This window comes from Dromiciops gliroides, chromosome 1 (genome assembly GCF_019393635.1).
Source record: "Dromiciops gliroides isolate mDroGli1 chromosome 1, mDroGli1.pri, whole genome shotgun sequence".
NCBI lineage: Eukaryota > Metazoa > Chordata > Mammalia > Microbiotheria > Microbiotheriidae > Dromiciops > Dromiciops gliroides.
The window spans coordinates 754,902,811-754,924,834 of record NC_057861.1 but is presented as its reverse complement, the minus strand read 5'-3'; the positions used below and the strand labels follow the sequence as shown (position 1 = coordinate 754,924,834).

The 22,024-nt window shown below is 39.6% G+C and overlaps 1 protein-coding gene across 2 annotated transcripts in view; it reads right to left on the bottom strand.

The window, feature by feature from the left end:
- POU6F2 (POU class 6 homeobox 2) overlaps positions 1-20,186 on the bottom strand; it is a 494,621-nt gene extending 474,435 nt beyond the window's left edge. For both annotated transcript variants that reach the window (XM_043978842.1, XM_043978849.1), the window contains exon 1: positions 20,069-20,186. In XM_043978842.1, coding sequence (XP_043834777.1) covers positions 20,069-20,173 — 105 coding nt within the window. In that variant the 5' untranslated portion in view covers positions 20,174-20,186. The remainder of the gene's footprint in view (positions 1-20,068) is intronic.
- Positions 20,187-22,024: the final 1,838 nt, after the last annotated feature.

Sequence of the window (22,024 nt, the reverse complement as noted above, 5' to 3'; positions counted from 1 at the left end):
GAAGAAAATGTTGGGTATGAGGTATTGACAAGCAATGGTCATTTGGGCCAAGACATTAATTGCCCATCTGGGCCATCCAGTGAAATAAAGACTACCCCTATACTAGACAGAGCCCTTGGTCACAATTTATAGCCATTTTTGTGCCTGATTCAAGGAGCCAAAGAGATTGCCTGATGACTAGTTCTCTGTCATTGGGAAGGGAAATGAACAAATGCAACATTCCTTCTGGGCCACTTCCCCCAACTTGCACTGGGAGGTTAGGGCCCCCAAAATCTTGGTTAGTGATTATTCCTCCCAGGATTCTAAGGATAACATTGAGGGGCTGGAGCACTTTTACTCACAGAACCTGCTCACTGGAAATATTTTTCTTCCTTTATAGAGTCTCAGAGAACAATGTATTCTTCTTATGTATAGCTGTCTAATGGGTTCCAGGCTTGGGTGTATCTATTGTGTCCATAACCAACATTTCTCTCTGCCATTTGGTATCACAATCCTTGCAGCTGCTCCCATTTTAGTGTCTTCCCATATGATGTAGATACCTCCTTTGTCAGTCATAGCTACCATGACTGGTTATCAGTGGGACCTCTGAGGGACTTCTGGATCCCCTGGAACTCACACAGTCATCAAGGGTGAGGGAGGAGGAGACAATAAGAAACCCTGTCCTTCCTCCAAAAATTTACTGAGGAACATGGTTTATGGTCTTCCACCATTAGACTCACTGGTTGCTTCATAGTCCTATTTTAAAATGGGCTTGCTATTTTTGAAATAGGCCCAGAAATGTGTCTGATTCTTTTAACCAAACCAAAAAAAAGTTTCCTCTGGGGCATCAGACAGGATCACACATTTATCCAATTATAAGAGTACTAGTTTGGGGCAGCTAGGTGGCGCAGTGGATAAAGCACCGGCCCTGGATTCAGGAGTACCTGAGTTCAAATCCGGCCTCAGACATTTGACATTTACTAGCTGTGTGACCTTGGACAAGTCACTTAAGCCCCCCCAAAAGAGTACTAATTGACACCTAGTTTATATTTTTGGTTCAATGATTCAATTAAACTTGTCTTGAGCTGCTATGATTGCATTAATTAGGGGCGGGGAGTAGAAACCCCTAATCCCCACCCTTACACAGACTTCATTGTAGACCAGAAATCTAAGGATTCTCAAATATTCAGCAGGATACTTGAGTTGCTTCTTTGCAAAAACACAGGAAAGGACTGGGTTCACTTAGTTTTATGGATTTAGACCTGTATGGGACCTCAGAGATAACTTCATCAAATCCCCTCATTTTACAAATGAGCAATAGAACCCAGAGTGGTAAAGCACCTTGCCAAAAGTCACACAGGTAGTAAGTAGCTGAGCTGGGTTTGACTTTGGTCCTTTAACAACAAGCATGTGCTGTTTTCCACTGTATCTGGAAACTTTGTATATATAGCTTCCCCTTCAGTGCCTTAGTTGTTTTTGTTGTTTGTTATTAAATATGTAAAATGGGACTCTCCCCATTGGATAAGTTACATTTAGTAGGATAACAATGTTCCAATATTTCACCACAATTTCATGAGAATTATTGAGATAATATGGTTAGGGCATGAGCAGAGATGGTAGCCTTCAAAAATCCTCATAATGCTCTTTTCCTTTCTTGCAACTAGGAGAATGGTAGACGTCTTAGCTCTTTGGCCAGTTTCTCTAAATTATTAACAGTAGACCAATAAGTTTGGATTCAACCCTCCTTCCCATAGCTGCATTATTTAACCTATGAATCAGAGTTGAAGGATTAGTCTGACAATATGAAATATAGAAACCAGGAATTTAGCTGACATTAATTACCATGAATTTCATCTGGTCTCTTTTTCACTAATCTATGTGTACTAACTGAATCAAGCACTGGAAACATATATCTTTGTCAATTGGTTTTATAAATAACATTGAGATCCATGAGAAAGAAGTTGGGTATTTTGTTCAGCTTAGTCGATGGTTTGGAACATGGAAGTTTTAAAACCATAATGCACTTGATTGATTAAAAATCTGTTCTTTCTTTCACTATTATTCTTACTTATTTGTTACTGAATAAAGTAATGCTTCCTTTGCGGCTATTTTAATTGGGTTGAGTATTCAATACAAGAATAGTAAAGGTCTTTTCCTCTGAAACATCTTAACCATCAATCCAGTTTCTTACCCACTGACTTGCTCTTCACAAAGGAGACAATTAAAAGCAGATTCCATTAGTAGATTTATGTATTTTTTAAAGTTTGTATTAAAAGACAGAGGGGATGAAATATGGAGTCATAACTAGGACCGGACGACTTGGGCTTTGTTCCAGGGTGCTGTTTTGAAAGGATGCTGATAGCACTTACAGTTAGTTATTCAGGACTCTAAAGCAAATTTCTCTCCTCACTTGCCTTAATCTCCCCCTTCTCCTTCCACCTTCCCCTGCCTCAGTCTCCAAAGCAGCATCTCTGTACATCATCCCCTGTTCAGCTAAGGGGCTCTTCGCACCATGTGACCAGGGAGCAGTTTGTGGTGCTTTCACTCATGAAAAAAAATCCCTGGTTACATTTACATTAAAAGATTTTCCTTGTAGATCTCCTTGCAGAATCCTCAAATGTCACTTATTGACCCATGCATGATTCCGTTGGGTTCTGTCAACATCTAACCAACAAGAGGCAATGTCTTTTAATTCTCCAAGAGCATCTGCAGTCAAATAACCCCTTTATTTTGGAAGTAAATCCTCCCCCAGTCTACCATACCCATAGATTCTCTTTTCAGAGTACCTCTCAACTATCTTGCAAACTCCTTCAGCTTCAGAAGACTTTTGATAACAGAGACTTATTCTACCATGCTCAAAGAAACCAAATTGGACCACAAACTATAATTTTATTTTAATTCTGAACTTACACACAAGGAGCATTTCCATATACAAAGTAGAACAGAAAGAGATTATGCAGGAAACTACAAGTCTCTTCCTATGCTTGGCTTCTTTTTATTTTTAAGGGTATAAGAAATTCCACAGGGAACTTTCAAAGCTGCCCAGCTTGTTTTTGCTTCCGTCTGGCCTTCCTTCTGTTCTATTCTTACTTATAGCTAAACAACTTCTCTGAAAATGTTAATTTGCAATTGTTGACCTAATGCTTTGAAAACATAAGGGCCATTATAGTTTGATTATTTAAAATGTCAGTCTTATACTCAATTCCTATTTGAAAAATCTTAATTAAATTTAATTTTTTAAAAAATCTAAGATTTTAGAAAAGTGGTTTTTTTGTTTGTTTTTTTGTCTTTTAGGTATAGTTAAGATTAATAAACTAGGCAGCCTAGTGGTGGATAGAGAGAAAGCCTTGATGTCAGGAATACCTAGGTCTAAGCCCTCATTCCTCTCCACAAAAAACACAGACACAAACATACTGACTATGACATGGGAAAGTCACTTGATCTGTCAGGACCCTGGACAATGCCGTACACTGCTAAGTCGCAGTACAGTTACCGATATGCTTTAGTAGAAAAAGTTCCTTCATAGGCACTGCCTATAACCAATGAACTTTCAGGACTGGATCAAAAAAAGAGTTCAAAAGCATCTTTCAGGTTTCTTGGCAAATCACAGGAAATCCCCATTTCATTGTCTGTTTTCAGTCTCCCGTGTCCTGGAGACTCTAACTATGTTTCTTTAAGAACCAAATGGAAGAGAAAAGGTATCAAGACAAGAATAACAAAGGAAAGCAGCATGGGTCAGTGTAATGAGTGCTTACCTTGGGGTTATGGGCCCTGTTGGATTCCCAACTCTATTACTTATGAGCTGAGTGACCTTGGGCAGGTCACAACATCTCTGGGCTTTTACTTCCTTGTCTCTAAAATGAGAGAGTTGGACTAGACAGGGGCTGTTAAGGTCCTTTCCAGTTCTTTATTTATGATCCTAAGAACATCCCCCTAGGTTCTGGTTTTATATTTTTGACATCAAATGTGATGGTCTTAGATTTGAAGTCACGTGAATACATGAGTCATGAAATATTTATTTACCATAGATACTTACTAAGTCAGCAAAATAAGCAGTAGAGTGAAGCATGTGTGAAGGCTCACTAAAGAACCTGAACAGGTATTACAGGAAAGGAACGTGCATTTATTAAATGCCTGCTGTGCATGAGGCTCTGTGCTAAGGGCTTTGCAAATATGATTGTGTATAATCCCTAACCCTGAAAGATAGGTGCTATTATTATCCTCATTTTACTGTTGAAGAAACTGAGGCAGACAGAGGTTAAGGGAAAAGGTTAAGTTATATATAGCTACTAAGTGAGACCAGATTTGAACTCAGATGTTCCTGAATCCAGACCCAATGCTCTAACCACAGCATTCTCTTTCCATCTTTCTAGTCAAGAGACAAGATCTACATGGGCTAAGTCCTACAATCTTGGTCCCAGCCAGCCTGATTTGGGACAGGTAAACATTCATAACATCATAGATTTAAAGCTGAAGGTGACTTTACGAGATGTCTAGTCTCATCTCTTCATTTAACAGATGAAAAACCGGAGCCCACTGAGCTAAGGGGATGTGTCCAAGGGCACATAAGCATTAGAGCCAAGATTCAAGCTCAGGTCCTCTGACTACAAACCTAGAACCCTGTCTGGTGCCCCACGCTGGTTGCACTGACTCTAGTCAAGGACACCACATCTGGAGACCTTGGCTCAAATTCTATGCCTAACCCTTACTAATTGTGTGAGCATGGGCAAGTCACCTAATGTCTTTGTGCCTCAGTTTCTCCATCTGTAACATGAGGATAATGATACTTGCCCTACCTATATCACAGGGCTGACCTTTGGTAATCACCTTGAAACCTCTAAGAACTTTGAAATATGATTATTATATTTTATTTTTTCTGTGGCTAGTGCAAGATGTTTTTGGCAGAGACCAAATCCAACTCGGGTCTAGTTTCCAGACCCATGAATGCCTGAATGCTTTCTCTTGGAGAGGAAATCTCCACTTCAGGGGTTCAATATTTGAGCCAAATTCCCCCAAGCATCTCCCTTTCCCTTTTTCACCCAATCTTTGACCTTGGGCTTTGTACCCCACAAAGCATCACTTCTGTCTACCATTCAGCCAACATCTTGTCAACCTGGCCTGCAAGATTAAGTTTCCTGATTCTGAATTCAATATTGCAACCCTAAGGATATAAGAACCAAGCTGGAACATTCTGTTTAAAAAAATGGATAAAATTGTTTCAGCTCTGAGACCACAGTTTGCCCTGACTCGAATGATAAATCATCATGAGTGACACTAAGTGAAATGAGTTGGATGTTCTCTGCTTTATTCAAGCCCATTAGGAGGCCCTTTACATGTGCCACAGCTTTCAACCTTCCCTCCGAAAGGCTGTTGGAGTATCATTGGCTGGTCCCATTCAGGGCTCTGGTGGATGCTCATTCTGTAGAGAGTGGCACCCATCTAGGGTTCTCTTGGGGCAAGTGGTTGGGATGTGGTTATATCATGGATTTATGGATGACTCACATCATACAGTAGGAATGGCTTTTGTGCACTAGACATGAATATGCTTACACAAAATATTGGGGTTCTTTTATTAATGGGGTGCTTATGGACCCCAAAGTGGCAGTCTCTGTGCAGCTAGAGTGCTCAGGCTGAAGTCAGGCATACCTGGGATCAAAGTCACTAGTCTCTCATGTGAAAAATGGAGATAATTATTTCCATACTACCATAGGGTAGTTTTGAGCTTTTAAAGACATATAAGGGGCAGTTAGGTGGCACAGTGGATAGAGTACTGAATCCAGAGCCCTGGATTCAGGAGGACCTGAATTCAAATCTGGCCTCAGACACTTGACACTTACTAGCTGTGTGACTCTGGGCAAGCCACTTAACCCTAATTGCCTCACCAAAAAAAAAAATTACATATATATATATATATATATATATATATATATATATATATATATATATATATATATATATATATATATACATATATATATATAACCTAGGAAGTGTTTTGTACACTTTAAAATACTCTAATATTTAATTTTAGTTCAATACATTTAATATTGCTAATTTAATAGTAGTTGTTATTGATATTTTTATTTTCATGCTTTCTTCTCACTCTCCCAAATAAAATTTCTGGGGCTTTAAAAATCTGGTTAAATGTCACCCTGAGAACATAACTCTCAAAAAGAAGAGCAGTTTAATTGACATCCTTTGGAGAACTATTATAGGTCAAACATTGGGGAATGATTTATTCTTTTTAAAAAGTGACTAGAATTCAGGGGGTGGAGCCAAGATGGTAAAGGAAAGGCACTCACCTGAGCACTCCCTACAACCCCTCCAAATACCTTTAAATAATCTGGTAAAGCAATTCTTGAACTGACAAAAGAATATTGTGAAATAATTTTCCCACCAAAAATTAACTTAGAAGGTTGGCAGGAAAGGTCTGTAACACCAGGGTGAGACTGGAGCACAGTCCACCTCCAGTACACACCTGGCCCCTGGCAAACCAGGGTTACGCATTGAGAGCCACTGAATCAGCAGCAGCAGTTGCTGCTTCCAGAGGTCTCACACCACAGACGGTAAGGGGGTTAAACAACTAGTCAAAAAGAGATTACGTGAGTCTCTTTGTTAGCAGTGAGGCAGAACTCTGTTGCATTTCCCATACTCAGTTCCAAGTTGCAGTTTTAGAGGGTGGGGAAGTCTCAGGGTGGGGAGGAGTGTTAGCATGCCAGAGCTTTTGGCTACAGTGGAACAGGGACCCTCCTCACAGTTCCAGGGCAAAGAAACTTGTTTGTGGCTTCTCACAGACCAAGAGAAGGGTAAATGCACCTCTCCTTAGATCATACCACCTTGGAAGAACTGAAAACTTGCAGGTTCCTAGAAGTATTTCTAAAAACAGCTACACAAACCCCCTAAATCTTGGGACAGTGTACCAGAGCCCTACTTTAACAAAGAATTAAAAGTCAAGAAACAGACTGGGAAAAATGAACAAATAATAGGAAAAATTCTGACCATAGAAAGTAGCTATGGTGACAAGAAAGATCAAAACACACCCTCAAAAGATGATTAAAAAGTCAAAGCTCCTACATCCAAAGTCTCCAAGTAAAATATGAATTGGTCTCAGGCCATGGAAGAGCACAAAAATATTTTGAAAATCAAGTAAGAGAGGTAAAGGAAGAATTGGGAAGAGAAGTGAGAGTGAGGTAAGAAAATCATGAAAAAAGTAGTCAAGATCTTGGTAAAGAAGATGCAAAAATTCAGTGAAGAAAAGACACCTTAAAAAGTAGAATTGGCCAAAGGGAAAAGGGAGCACAAAAGCTCACTGAAGAAAATGATTCCTTAAAAGTTAGTATTGAGCAAATGGAAACTAATCATTTTATGAGAAATCAGGAAACAATTTAACAAAACCAAAAAAATGAAAAAATAGAAGACAATGTGAAATATCTCATTGGAAAAACAACTGACCTGGAAAATAGATCCATGAAAGATAATTTTTAAAAGATTTGTTTACATGAAAGCCATGAACAAAAAAGAGCTTAAATATCATCTTTCAAGAAATTATCAAGGCAAACTTCCCTGATATTCTAGAACCAGAAGGTAAAATCGAAATTGAAAGAATCCACCAATCACCTCCTGAAAGAAATCCTGAAATGAAAACTCCCAGGAATATTGGAGGCAAATTCCAGAACTCCCAGATTAAGGAGAAAATATTGCAAGCATTCAGAAAGAAAGTATTGTGGAGCTATGGTCAGAATAACACAAAATTTAGCAGCTTCTACATTAAAGGATCAGAGGGCTTGGAATATGATATTTTGGAGGGCAAAGAAACTGGGATTACAACCAAGAAACACCTATCCAGCAAAACTGATTATAATCCTTCAGGAGGAAAAATGGGCATTCAATGAAAGAGAGGACTTTCATGTATTCATGAAAAGACCAACACTGAATAGAAAATTTGATGTTCCAATACAAGACTCAAGAGAAGCATAAAAAGGTAAACAGGAAAGGGAAATAATAAGGGACTTGATAAGTTTAAACTACTTTTACTCCTACATGGGAAGATGATGCTTATAACTCATAAGAAATTTCTCATTATTAAGACAGTTGGAAGGAATATATATGTATATACATACATACATACATACATACATATGTGTGTGTGCATATATATACTGTAACAATTAGAATGATGCCACCTGCTGGAGACTTACTGTAGCAAAGCTCTGCCATGAGGAGAAGGCATCTGAGGGCAAGACATCCAGCTCTTTGGCGTCAGGAAGTGACGTTTGCTTGTGGGAGGAAGAGGGGGTGAGGTGGGCACTCTTGCTCTCTTTCCTCAGGACTCGGGTAGAGAAGGAAGCTAGAAATACGCTCTCCCTTTAATAGATAGATTAATCTAGGCCTTTCTCTCTCTCTTTACCAAATTTTTATTCTCCTTAATAAATGCTTAAAAGTCTAACTCTTGCTAAAGCTTATAATTTATTGGTGACCACTCATTAGATATTTTAGACTGTATAGCTAGAATTTTAGCCCCTTATAATATATATGGAGAGAGAGCACACAGGTGATAGTTGAATGTGGGATCATATAAAAAAATAAAAATAAGGGGCAAGAAAGGAATGCACTAGGAGAAAGGGAAAGGGAGAAGTAGAATGTAGTAAATTATCTCACATAAAAGAAGCAAGGAAAAGCTTTTAAAATGGAGGAGAAGATGGGAGAGGTGAGGAGGAGAGAGTGAACCTTACTCTCATCATAACTGGCTCAGTGGGAATAACACACCCAGTTGAGTATAGAAATCTTTCTTACCCTATAGGAAAGTAGAAGGGGAAGGTGATAAGAAAAGGGGGGCATTGATGGAAAGAAGGAGGGGGTAGTCAGAAGCAAAACACTTTAGAGGAGGGAGAGGGTGAAAAGAGAAAAATAAGAGAATAAATGGGGGTGGAAGAGAAAGTATGAAGAGAAATACAGTTAGCAACAGTAACTGAAAAAAGACTGGAGCAAGTTTCTCTGAATATGTATCATGTATTCATGATACATACATACATATATAAATGAACAAAAGATATGAACATTTTTCAGATGAAATAATCAAAGTTACCTACAGCCATATGGAAAAATGCTCTTATTCACTATTGATTGGAGAGATGCAAATTAAAACATACCTATTAGATTGTCCATACAACAGAAGAGGAAAATGACAAATATTGCAAAGGATGTGAAAGGGGAAAATGAGAAATTCATGCACTGTTGGTGGAGTTATAAACTGATTCAACCATTCTGTAGAATAATTTGGAACTATTCCCATAGGGCTTTAAACCATGCCCGCTCTTTGACATAGCAATACCACTACTAGGACTGTATCCAAAAAGAGATAAGAAAAAAAAGGAAAAGGACCTATAGTTACAAAAATATTAATGGCAGCTTTTTTCTGGTGACAAAGAATTAGAAATTGAGGGGGTGCCTATCAATTGGGGAGTGGCTGAACAAATTGTAGTATGTGATTATAATCAAGTACTATTGTGCTATAAGAAATGATGAGCAGGATGCTCTCAGAAAAACTGAGAAAGAATTACATGAGCTGATGTAAAGTGAAATGTACTCTGTACAAAGTAACAGCAATATTGTAAGCTATGAATGACTTAGCTGTTCTCAGCAATACAATGATCCAAGAGAATTTTGAAGGACTTAATGATGAAAAGTGTGATCCAGACCTAGAGGAAGAACTGATGGTGTCTGAATACAGATTTTATGCATAATTTTTTAAACTTTATTTTCTTGAGTTTTTTTTGGCCTTTGTTTCCTTTTACAACATGACTAATATGGAAATGTTTTGCATGATTACACTTGTATAGCCTATATTGAATTGCTTGCCTTCTCAATATGGGGAGGGGAGAGGGGGAAGGAAGGGAAATAATTTGGAACTCAAAAAATTTTTAAATGAGTGTTAAAATTTGTTTTTACATGTAATTGGGCAAAAATAAAATACTAAATTTTAAAACTTAAAAAAATTAAAAAGTGACTTGCATTTCTTAAGGCATGGATAGATTTAGACACATAAAAACCCTAGAAGTCATTGATACCAATTCTCTTGTTTTACAGATGAGGAAACTGAGACTAGCAAGCATTAAACGACTTGCCATTGTGAGGTAGAATTTGAGCATAGGTCTTCCTGCGTCCATCATATCATATTACCAATAAGATTCTTGGTCAGTAGGGATAGGGAATTTTAAAATAGAAATATTTCTAAATATTGATAAGGAATTCACTCATGAAATAAGTAATATTGGGTACCAACATTGATTGGAGTTGGTGACATTCACTAGTTGCATTGAAGAGGATCCCCTATAATAGGGTTTGTCTATAAAACGCTTTGTAAACTTTACTGCATCCACTAAGTGCAACTTTTCATGTTAATATTATTCCAAGGCATTCACAAAGCTGTGAGTATATTTATGGTGTAGCAGGTCAGTACTGTGTCTGCCACACAGTGGCCATGTATCCCTGGCCAAGTCTCTAAATCTCAGAGTGCTGCAGGCAACTCTAAGACTCCAAGTTTCAGAGAAGGTGCAGATCTACATTAGTGGAGGGAGTTTCTGCACAGAATTCCTAGGACCAATGAAATCAGAGGTCCAGTTGCTGCCCCCCTTCCAAGAACTTTACAAGTAACATCTAAATCTCTCTTAGTCTTGAAATTCTTGTTTCTATTGCAGAAGAATCTTGAAAGCTTTTTTAAAAAAAAAAAACAAAACAAAACAAAAACCAAACATTTGTTTAAAATTTCTATCCTTTGGTGGTATGGCTTCTTATACAAATGTAAATTTCTCATTCTATGAGACACTGATCTAGTGGATAAGGGGCTCTCCTTGGAGGTAAGAAGATCTTGGCTCAAGTCCCATGTCTGATATGTACTGTCTCGGTAGCCTGGGTAGGTCATTGAACCCCACAGTGCCCTGACCATCTCAAAGGTTATGAATTACAAATGAATTGCTGACATGCATTGGAGGTGGGTTGTGGTTGTAGTGGTGGGGTGCAGCTAGGCATCACTGGATAAAGCACCAGGCATGGAGTCTGGAGGACCAGAGTTCAAATTCACCCTCAGACACTTACCAGTTTTGTGACCCTGGGCAATTCACTAAAACTTGCTTGCCTTAGTTTCCTCATCTGTAAAATGAGCTGGAGAAAGAAATGGCAAACCACTCCAATATCTTTGCCAAGAAAACCCCAAATGGAGTCAGAAAGAGTCAGATAGGACTGGAAAGAATTGAACCCCATTGGAGAAGGGAGTTTCTCGACTTGGAGTTCCTTCAAACCAAAAAAGTTTTTTCTTTAAAGTTGTATAGGATGGTTGAATTATCCCCTCTCCCTATCCCTTGTCCATCTGTCATTCTCACTGATGTCAGGAATAACTGATGAGGAAATTCCCTTTGCCAATGCAGAGGGTAACACTTGGTGAGTTGCCTGGGGCACTCAGGGGTTACATAATTTGCTAAAGGTCACACAGCCAGGATGTGACATCATGGGTATGACTTGAACACAGCTCTTCTGCATCAAAGGCTGGCTAGCTCTCTTTCCACCTCCCATCACTAACACATTTCCTGCCTTGTAATAAGCACCACTGAAAATAACAATAAGCACAGACTCAAGTCACAAGGGCTTCTTCTTGTGTGTTCCTACGTGTCCATTTGTATGTGAAAGTGAGAGAAAGAGACTCAGGGAAGGAGAGAGAGCAGGCATGTGTGTGTGTGTGTGTGTGTGTTTTCCCTCCACCTCCCACCTTCAGGGGTTTAGTTTTGATCTTCTCTGGGCCTTAGGAGTTTCTCCTTGAAGTCTTTTCCTGCTTGGGAGAGTTATGAGCATCTACACTCCATCTATCACTTATCACACTGACTCTGGGGTTATCATGTGAGAGAGACCACACAGGAAGAGAATGAGGAGGGGAGGAACCCTCCCCAAAAGGGTTTTGTTGTTTAGGAAACTGTACTATAGACGTGGACACAATTTCATCCACACCTGTAGTGGAAGATGATGGAGGACGGCTGGGGAGGAGAAAAAAGTCTCCAGGCTGGGAAATGTCCCCCCATAGTCACCTTTAAAATAGAGAGGAACTCTAGAAGAGTCCCTTGATCTTCGAGATTCCCTTTTGATTTAACGGTTAGAGAAAACTCTCCCCTACAGAACAACTCCACTTGTCAGGAAAGAAGCTGTGGCCAGTAGCAATGGCCAATTCCAGGCCACAGAAGAAGCAGGCCTCAGAATCACTGAGATTTCAAAGTCTGGGATAAAACAGAAACCTGTTAAGTGGGGTCAGTTCCTTTACCTGAAGCCAAGGCTCCCTTGGCAAATGGGGAAGAATTAGAGATGGCCACTTTTAATGCCTGGTGTCAGACTGGATCTTTAAAGAGTTTGTATTCCAATTCTTGCCTTGCTAGTTAAAGGAAACCACTTTGCCTTTCCCGGGGGTGACAGTCATTCATAGGAATGGTGGCTCCTAAGGGAGCCAGGTTACCTCGGAGGCTAAACTGGGTTCCAAGGGCATTGTCTGGAACAGAAATTATCATGGCTGGTTCTCATGGTTGAAATGAGGAAAACAGAAACAAAGATCACCCCATAGGAGCATCATCAGTGACAAGTCTACAGTCCTTGAAAAGCCAGCCATGGTCACTTTGAAGCCTCACGACAAGACTGTAAAGGAGCTACTACAGGCAGTCACATTTCCGTTTTACAGGTGAAAACACTTAGGCTGATAAGGGGGACTGATCTGCCCACTGCCACACACTTTGTAAGCATGAAGAAGCAGAAATGAAACCTACCTACTAAGAAGTATTTCCACACATGGAGTTCCGGGGCTTCTTTCCTTTGCCTACACTATGGTCCCATTGCCAATTTGAGATGTAGGTCACTTTGGTAGAGGCAGAGTGTTGGACCTGCCATCAGAAAGACCCGAGTTCAAATTTGGCCTCTGACGCGATGGAATGGTTTTTGCCTCAGTTTCATCATCTGTGAAATGGGAGTAATAGTACCTTCCTCCCAGGATTTTTTGTAATAATAAAATGAGATCATTTTATAAAGGGATTTGCAAAACTTCAAGCACTATAAAAACACCACTACATCACCATCACCATCATATGGGGCAATCAAGGGCTTATTCCAGAGCAGCATAAGAGAGAGAGTTTCTCAGAAAGCATTTATTAGGTTCCTATTAATGTGCCAGACACTATACTAAATTGCTCTGATAGAAAAGCACTTAGCACAAAGCTATCTCTGCCCCCAAAGACTTCCAGTCTAGGAGTTGGGAGTGCTTTATGTATACATTGAGCACTAGAATATGGCCTTTACTACTTCAATTAAGTTTATCAGCTCAGATCTCAAAAAATACCCCCAAATTTAAATGAACATCTATGAGGTTATCCTTATCCTGACTATTCTCTCCCAGGGACATTTGGAAAATGCCCATCAATATAAAGGTCACATTGGGTAGATTTGTATGTGTGCTCAAATGAGGATGGAATGTTGTCCTTTTCACACACTGGTTTGTTTGTTTTAAACATTCTACTGCATATTCTCCAGATATTTGGTAGTAAAAGGAGAGCTGCTTGAAGAATCTCTCTCTCCCTCCCTTTTCCCCTGTCTGTTCCCCCCATATCTTTCTCCTTTATACATACATGTGTAGGCATGAGCACATACACACACACAAACAAACACATATACACAGAGGTTCCTTTGAATAGTACCTGAAGTAGACCAATTAAAATCTAATATTGTTTCAAAAAGCAAGAGGACATAACAACATGTTTTAAGATATACAAGAAAATTAGTAATAGCCCATAATTCATATGGCAAAGAAAAAGTCAACTGAGAAACGTGTGCTGCCATTGTACTCTGGAGCAACAACCTGAAATTAAACATATGTGAAAATGACATGGAAACTTCCTTTCCATATGTTTTATGTAAAATATTGTGGCCTTATCTGTCCCTATTCTAGCAACAGTCATTCCTTTTTTTTTTTTTTTTTTTTTTTTTTTTTTGGGGGGCAATGGGGGTTAAGGGACTTGCCCAGGGTCACACAGCTAGTAAATGTCAAGTGTCTGAGGCCGGATTTGAACTCAGGTACTCCTGAACCCAGGGCCGGTGCTTTATCCACTGCGCCACCTAGCTGTCCCCACAACACTCATTCTTAAGGTTCCATTATTTTATATGAGGTGTCATGACACAGTAGGCTCAAATCCTATTCAATGCTTCATTATTTGAATTATGGAGTTATTTTCTAACATAGAAGTATCTTCTTAATGTTTAATGTTACTAAAACCAACCATTTCACCTGGTTTCTCTATTAATATTGACTTCTCCTAGATAGCTCAGGTATCATAGACTAGAAATGTTTCTGAAATTCAAGTTCAAAGTAGTTTTATGGTAATAAGTATGAATTGTCAAATTGTCATAGATACATTCCAGTTAAAAAAAATCCCACCACTAATATAGGATTCTTCTCCTGGCACCCATGGAGGTTTAGCATCCTCAAGAACTCTGAATAGATACATTTCAATTTTAATGACTCAGAAGCCTATAAAATTGTCTAAATACTATTTTGCATCTAGAAAGAACTACCCAAAGACTGGTTTGAATTCTCTTCTTAAAGCATTCACCAGTGAAAAATGGAGAATAGCAAATGTTCAAATTCAAATCAAACCTTCAGACCTAGGGAAATAATGGCATCCATTTCTCTGGCATAAACTTAGCTTAGAGTTTATGAAATCTTTCCCTCAGTGTATCCCAGGGTGTGTGTGTGTGGGGGGGGATGGTGAAGGAGGAGGTGTACAAGTATTATTATCATTTTGTTGGAGAAGGAAACTGAGACTCAGAGAAACCCAACAGTTTGCTTATGTTCAGTCTGCCTAAAATGTGAATCACCAGGGCTTGAACTCAAGTCTCTGGTCATCAAGGTCAGCTTGCTCTCCATTCTGCTAAATCACATCCGTTAACAAACCCTAATTTCCGTTAGGGATAGGAAGCACTCTTTCCCCAGTCTTGGTCAAGCAAACTACCAGCCTAGGAAGTGAGGGGGTGGAGGTGGAGAAACCAGGTCCCTCTGAAAGAGAAGCAGGGATTTATATTGAGGGAAAAATGGTCTACATTCTACTAAGATCATAGAGACAATCTTATCCTACCCCCTCATTCTACAGGTGCAGAAAGTGAAGCCCATAAAGAGGAATTGACTTGATCAAGATCACACACATAGTAAGCATGAGAAACAGGCTTGGAGCAGGATCCTTTGACCTCATAGTCAATGCTCTTTCTGCTGTAGACCATTGCCTTACCTCTTGACTTACATACATATATACTGTATTATATAGTATATATTCTACATACATACACATAGATATACACACACACACATAGTTACATTGACCATAAAAGTTTATCTGCAAAAAGGCAATTTCCTTGTATGTCCACGTAGTCAACACTTGACATCTGAATATGGATAATCTGCAGCTTTCCCTCTCTTTTAAAAAGCAAAACAAAATTCTTAGTACCAGACTTTCTTCCCTTTCCCTTATTACTGTAAAGTAGGGACACTGGAGAAGGCAATGGCTAACCACTTCAGTATCTACGCCAAGAAAACCCCACAGGAGTCATGAAGAGTCAGACCTGACTACAAATGACTTCACCACCACCACCACAGCAAAGCTGACTCCTCTTTTCATTAGTTGCTGGATTTTGAAGGAATTTTTTAAAACTTTAAGATATTTGAGGTCTTTGTATTGCCTAGCACAGTACCCAGCACATGGGGTGGGGAAGGGTCTTCATGTATCCTTGTTTACAAACTGGCTAGACTGAGCAAATAAAATTAGAATCCCAGATATATTACAAAGGCTTTAAAAATGGTCAAGTAAAAGCCTTCAGATTCTCTGTTGATTCTGATTGGTCTCACCACTGCTCCCCTCAATTAGTACACCCTAGTACTTAATTTATAAATGGAAAACTTTTTAAATACTTAAATCCATCCTGGGAAGGGTGCCTGTTTTACCAATGGGGGTAAAAAATGGAAAAATGGGCTTGGGCTTTTCATGGTTCTTCTTAGCATAGTTAATATTCTTGCTTCCCTGTTTGACAAGTCTTTTTTTTTTTTTACAAAACCTATCAATGGGGACCTCCCCAGAAACCATCTATCTGCCATGTTTCTCCCACATCCTAATATCCTCACGAGCAATGTGAATATTTTTATCTAATTTGCTTCATCTGTTGTTTTTATTACCAGCTAATTCAATATCCTCTCTTCTTTTATATTTGTAAAAGCCAGTGAATGCAGAAATGTGCAGCCAGCCTAGACCCTCAGGCCTGTGGATCAAGATGGCAGGCTGGCCTGAACTCCCTTGGGGATAGTAGTGCCAGAAGGGTGATTGGACACAGTGACCTGTCTGCATGAGATGAGACAAAAACAGGAGGTCTGTAATGCTGATGAACTAACCTGTCACTCACAAGCTCAGGTCTGCAAAAAAGAGAAGATGCAGTCAATATTTAGTGACCACACGAGGTGGAAATGCAAACACTCATTTATTTGAAAATGGGCAGACCCCATTAGAGACGCACATTAGTTTAATTTATTCAGATTTACTGGAGAAAGATGAAGGAGGTCCAGAAGTTCGTGGTTCCATTTTTAAAGAGTTGGAAAATAAAAATGGAATGCTGTAAAAACTCATCCTGAAATTCAGGGCATACAGAAGCCTGACACAGCTTCTTGCTCCCTGGAATCAGGGTTGGATTCCAAACAGTGCAGTTATGAATCAAATTCACTATGAGCAATGAGTTTCTAGATCTTGACATGCCAGGCAAGGAGACCGGCCTGCAGAATGCTGGGCTGCTTAATTGCTTGCTTGGGGGAGGGAAAATCCAGGGGGAAAGGTAGAGGAGTAGCAATGTACCTTGGAGCCCACATTCCCAGCTGCTAGATAATGGGCAGCAGTACCAGCCTCTGTCTACCCATTGTCATCTCCAAGGGAAGCCACTGTGGACACCGGCTCCTGGAGGTGCAAGAAATTGAGATAAAGGAAAATCTGGAGCTGCCCTCCCACAAGAAGCTTTAAGCAGTCTGGAGGAAGAATGTGTCTGAAAAGCAGATAATTGACTCCTGTAACCCTGGTCATTTAGCAACTAAGCTGGCAATTGTGGAATGGGGAGGGAGGGAGGAGAAATGGACAGACAGACATATAGAAAGACACTAAGACAGAGGGAGAGACAGACAGAGAGAGTGACAGAGACAGAGAGAGACAGACAGACAGAGAGAGACAGAGAGATTGAGATTGACATTGGAGTTCTAAAATATACATGTAAAGGGATGCACACTAAATTCTGACAAATGGGCAGGTCCACAACTCTGATGGACCTCTGAAAATGGTATTTAAATTGAGAGCTACTGGAATCTTGACATGGAAAGCTACAGAATTGTGTTAAAGTTTTGCATCTTTACAATGTTAGAAGTTAGGTAGTCATTTGCTATCACTTGTTTCTTCTGTCTTTCCATAGTAGGAAACTATACTCATTTTCCAATACGAACATGCCCTACTTCATCCTACATCAGCCGCAATGCATCTACCTCATTTTGGCTTTCTGATTTTCAGGGAGAGGATGATCTTTAGCCATTTTTCTCCTTCCTTCAAATGCAGTATAGTATTTCAGGTTCAAATAAAAAAGGTCCCTTTTCCCCTTAACCAAATAAGTACATGAAGTCTATTTCAATTGCAATTTGCAAACTAGTAACTTGCCTCATTTTAACCAGCCAGAAAACACATTCCTGAGTTGTTGTTTTAACCAAATAAGTGATGAGAGATAGACTTGTTTTCCAAACTAAGTCCTTCAATATAATGACTTATTAAGTATTTATTCTAATGTCAGAATGCACAGCAAGTTGTTGATGTATATGGAACTCATGCATACTGTTCCTGGAAACGATATTTGGAGTGCATTAAAAACTCAGAATCATATGATGACGATGATGACAATGATGCTACCCCAGCTTTCTATCCTAACCCTAAAAGGAAAAAATCCTCTATGTCTTGTCTATATAAAACCTGTTTCCTTCTGGGGCCCACCCCGCTATTATTGATTTTCGAAGAACATTGAAAATAACAAAATAGAAAGATCGCACCTGATTCTTGCCTGAGCCACCTTTCCTCAGCTGAGGGGGACACCCATGTAATAAGCAACACGAAAGGAAATCGTATTTCTCGTTGGAGAGCAGGGCAAAATCATGTCACCCAGTATTTATTCACTGCCATGTATTTAAACAAGCGCCTTGCTTACGAACAGGAGAGGAATGGGTTGATGAAACAGGACAGGAAAGCTCTCAGGAACTCAAGTTTCATTGTGGTATTTGTTTTTAAGTGGTGGTACCTATATGATTCCTCACTGCCACGATTGTTTCAGGAACGTTTCCTGGACTCATCGAGCAAGGCACACGTGTCTCAGAAGGAAATGAGCACTTTACAACAGGGTCTATATATGTATTTTTCCCTGACAAATAACTGCCCACACTTCATTACTTGAAAGACTGCATGGGAGAACAAAGCTTTAAAGTTAAAAAAAAAAAACATTTCCTTGATAAAGAAAAACAACCACTAGCCCTATTTCTTGCGTTGAAATAAGTGCAACTCACTGGTAAACAAGGCATTCTCTATCTCACATTCTCCATCTAAAAATACATTACAAGGCACGCTGGTATTAATAAACCATGTGCTTTCCGAGCCGTAAATGTTGGGCTGTAATTTAGTTGAAAACCGCGTAGGACGGTGGGTTTTCTATGACTGTATTAAAAATACAGGGGACAAATTCCACGTCCCTCGCTTGTCTTAATTAGACACTGTGTGTACAAAAAAAAAAAGAAAGAAAGAAAGAAAAAGAAAGGGAAAGAAAAGAAAAGAAAAAGAACCTAACACATGCAAAAATAAAAAAATAAGAAACTTTTGAGAGTTTTAAAATATCTTTTTACTGTATTCAGAATTTCTGACTCAATGGTCAATGAATAAACTGAGAGTACTTAGAAAATTCTTACTAAAAAAAAGAGATACACGAGGATTTTTAAAGCCCAGGAATCCCAGGCATCCCTCCCCACCCCCTTCTCCACCTCCCACCCCCATCATACTCACAGACAAATAAACCTCCCTCTACAAGAGGACCCTCTTATTTCTTCCCCCCTCAGGTTATTGGAAGGCAAATTCAAAGACAATGCCTATGCCTCCTCTCTCTGCTCTCCACACCAACATTTCACCATGGACAGAAACTACAGATTTAACAGCAATCACAAAAACAGAGAGAAGCGGGACTCACACTGACCCATTTGGCAGACAAAGACGCCCAAACAGCCAAGCTCTAAGCAAAATCAGCTGGGGAGGCCTCTGCGAGGGATTCTTCTGACATTTCATCACAGCAGCCCCAGCCCAGCTCACCTCCCTGAGTCCAGGAACAAAATAGAGCTGTTTATGAGAGCTGTTGTCCGGGATTGCATTAGAGCCGGCCACCTGGCCCTTCCAGATTGTGGTCGGGCTCCATTGGCAGCTGGCCCCCTCGTCAGCAGACAAGACTCCCCCATTTACCAAGCACACATTATCAGCTTTAGGAGTAAAAGTTTAAAAAAAAAGATAAAGAAGGAAAAAGAAGAAAAAATAAATAAAAGGAAAAATCTGTAGACAGGACTATAAGAATTACAGTCAATATTTTTAAAATTGAACAACATCAGAAATTTTAAAATAAAACCCATAAGTACCCAGTAAATGCATCACTTTCTTCTCTACTTCGTTCACTTCGTCTTTCTCTCAAATCACAGTAGCAAAGTCTAAAGCAAGATCTAAAAACCAGTTTTTGCAAAACTCAGACAACATTTTAAGGTGGGATATTTTTAAAAGCATTTATTCGATATGACTTTTAACCACTGCTACCCCGGCCAGGTTTAATGTGGTCTTGTGGCTGTCTTACTCTCAGGACTACGCTGGAAGGCAGCAGAAATACAGATAGAAAGATGGTACTGTAAATATGAATTATGTGAATCATATGGGGAGACCCTTGTGGAAAAAAAAATCAAAGGGGAGTTGAGAGATGGCTGACTCCATACCTGACCAATTACAGCTTGCATGGTCCATGTGTCCTGCTGAGCTGAGAGATCGCAATCCATCATACGTTGTCTTTGAAAAGAAGAATGGAGCTTTCTGGCATGCATCTGTCAATCAACTTCTGCACTCCCAACCATCACCAAAAGCAAGGGAAAAAAAGTCCAGCGGCTCCACCAAATAGGATGAAACAGTCATGTGACCTCCAGCACACACACACACACACACACACACACACACACACACACACACACAGAGGCACTTCCAAGGAATGGAGGAATTTTCTCTAGATATGAAATGACATTGACAAATATCCAATATCAAGTAAATAAAGTGGGACAAACAGCTAGCCACCAAAGACAAAACATTTGCTGTAATCTTCAGCTAAAGATTTAACAAATTTAGAAGCTTTTTTTAAAACCCTGAACTTTCTTGTTAAGGTGTTATTTTTAAGCACAGTTATTGAAACTTTAACCCTTTGCTTTCTTGCCTACTCCCTCTTCTTCCTTTCTTGATCTTTCTTCTCCGCCTTTTTTCTCTTTATTCCCATTTCTTCTTTCTTTTTACTTCTTTGTTTTCTCTCCTTTTTTCTTTCCTTGTCTTCTTTCTCCTATTCCTTTCTTTTGCCTTGTTAGTCTTCTTTTCCTTTTCTTACTTTTTCTTTCTCCCTTTCATTCCTCCTTTCCTTCATCTTTTTTCTTTCCCTCTTTCTCTTTTTTCCTTTGAAATTCATTGTGCTACTTCTCTGACTACCCAATGATTTTATTCACAAATTCTTTAAATTACTTTTAGACTATGTGAAAGAACTGTTACAGAATTATTTTCTTTTAATTGCAAGCTTGACAGCCTAAGAACTCACCCATGTCCTGTGATATTTGTTGACTAGAGATATTTATAAAACTCAACCATTCGAGTGAACTGTGATGACCACTCAAAACAGAAAGCATTCAGATTTCACTAGCATTTTTTAAAGTGCATTTGTGACTTTCTAAAGGCTGAGTTGGTTTGTTCACTATCCTTCCAAACTCATACAAAGTGATAGCAAAGTGATACCTATTTTTTGTCTCTCAGCTAAGCTGTTTGCAAGATTTTTCAAGATTGTTTATTCATTTCTTTCTGTCCAAGAGCATCCTTCCCTTGTCTCAAAAAAACTGAGACACCTGATGGGTTACTATCCCAGGACCTTGTTAATAACCCTTTCACAATGATGGCAGACACCTGGCTCTGAGAAACAGCTGGACAGTCTGTGTGCCTTGCCACTGTTCATTTTCATATATAATCGTGTCCTGTCCAAACCAATAAATGATATCCACAAGTCTTAGTGTGGACATTTTTTCAATGGGGAGAGGGAAAGGGGGTGCCTCTCAGGATCACTACTCCTGTTCCAGACCTGGCTTAGGTATGTCCACACCTCTTATATCCTTAGCAGCCAGCCCTCCTGCCTGGAGATGCATTTGGCTCTTCAGACCTAGCACAATCTGGCTCCTTCCTATTCTTCTCCTGTCTCCTTGGCTCTACATAGGTATCCCCCATGCCTGGAATGCCCTCTCTCCTCACCTCTGACTCTCAGAATCCTTAACTTCCTTTAAGGTTCAGGTCCTAGAGGAAGCTGTTCAACCTTTCTTGGTTGGCCATGCTCTCACCTGCTAAAATTCCCTTGCATTTATTTAACTACATAAGAATGAGGATTTAGAGCTAGGAAGGACCTCAGAGGTCCCATAGGATCCCAGTATCTTCCATCCAGAGCTGGAAGGGACTTCAGGGATCATCAAATCTAAACTCTTCCTCTTTACAGATAAGGAAACAGGTCCCGGGAGAAGACAAAAACTCACAAGTAGCCAAAGCAGCACTGGATCTCATTCCTCATTTAACTGCTGAGGAAACTCAGGCAAAGAGAGGTGGATGACCTGCCTTATGACAAATGATGATGGCACGATATCTCAGGGCTCTCATTGAAATCT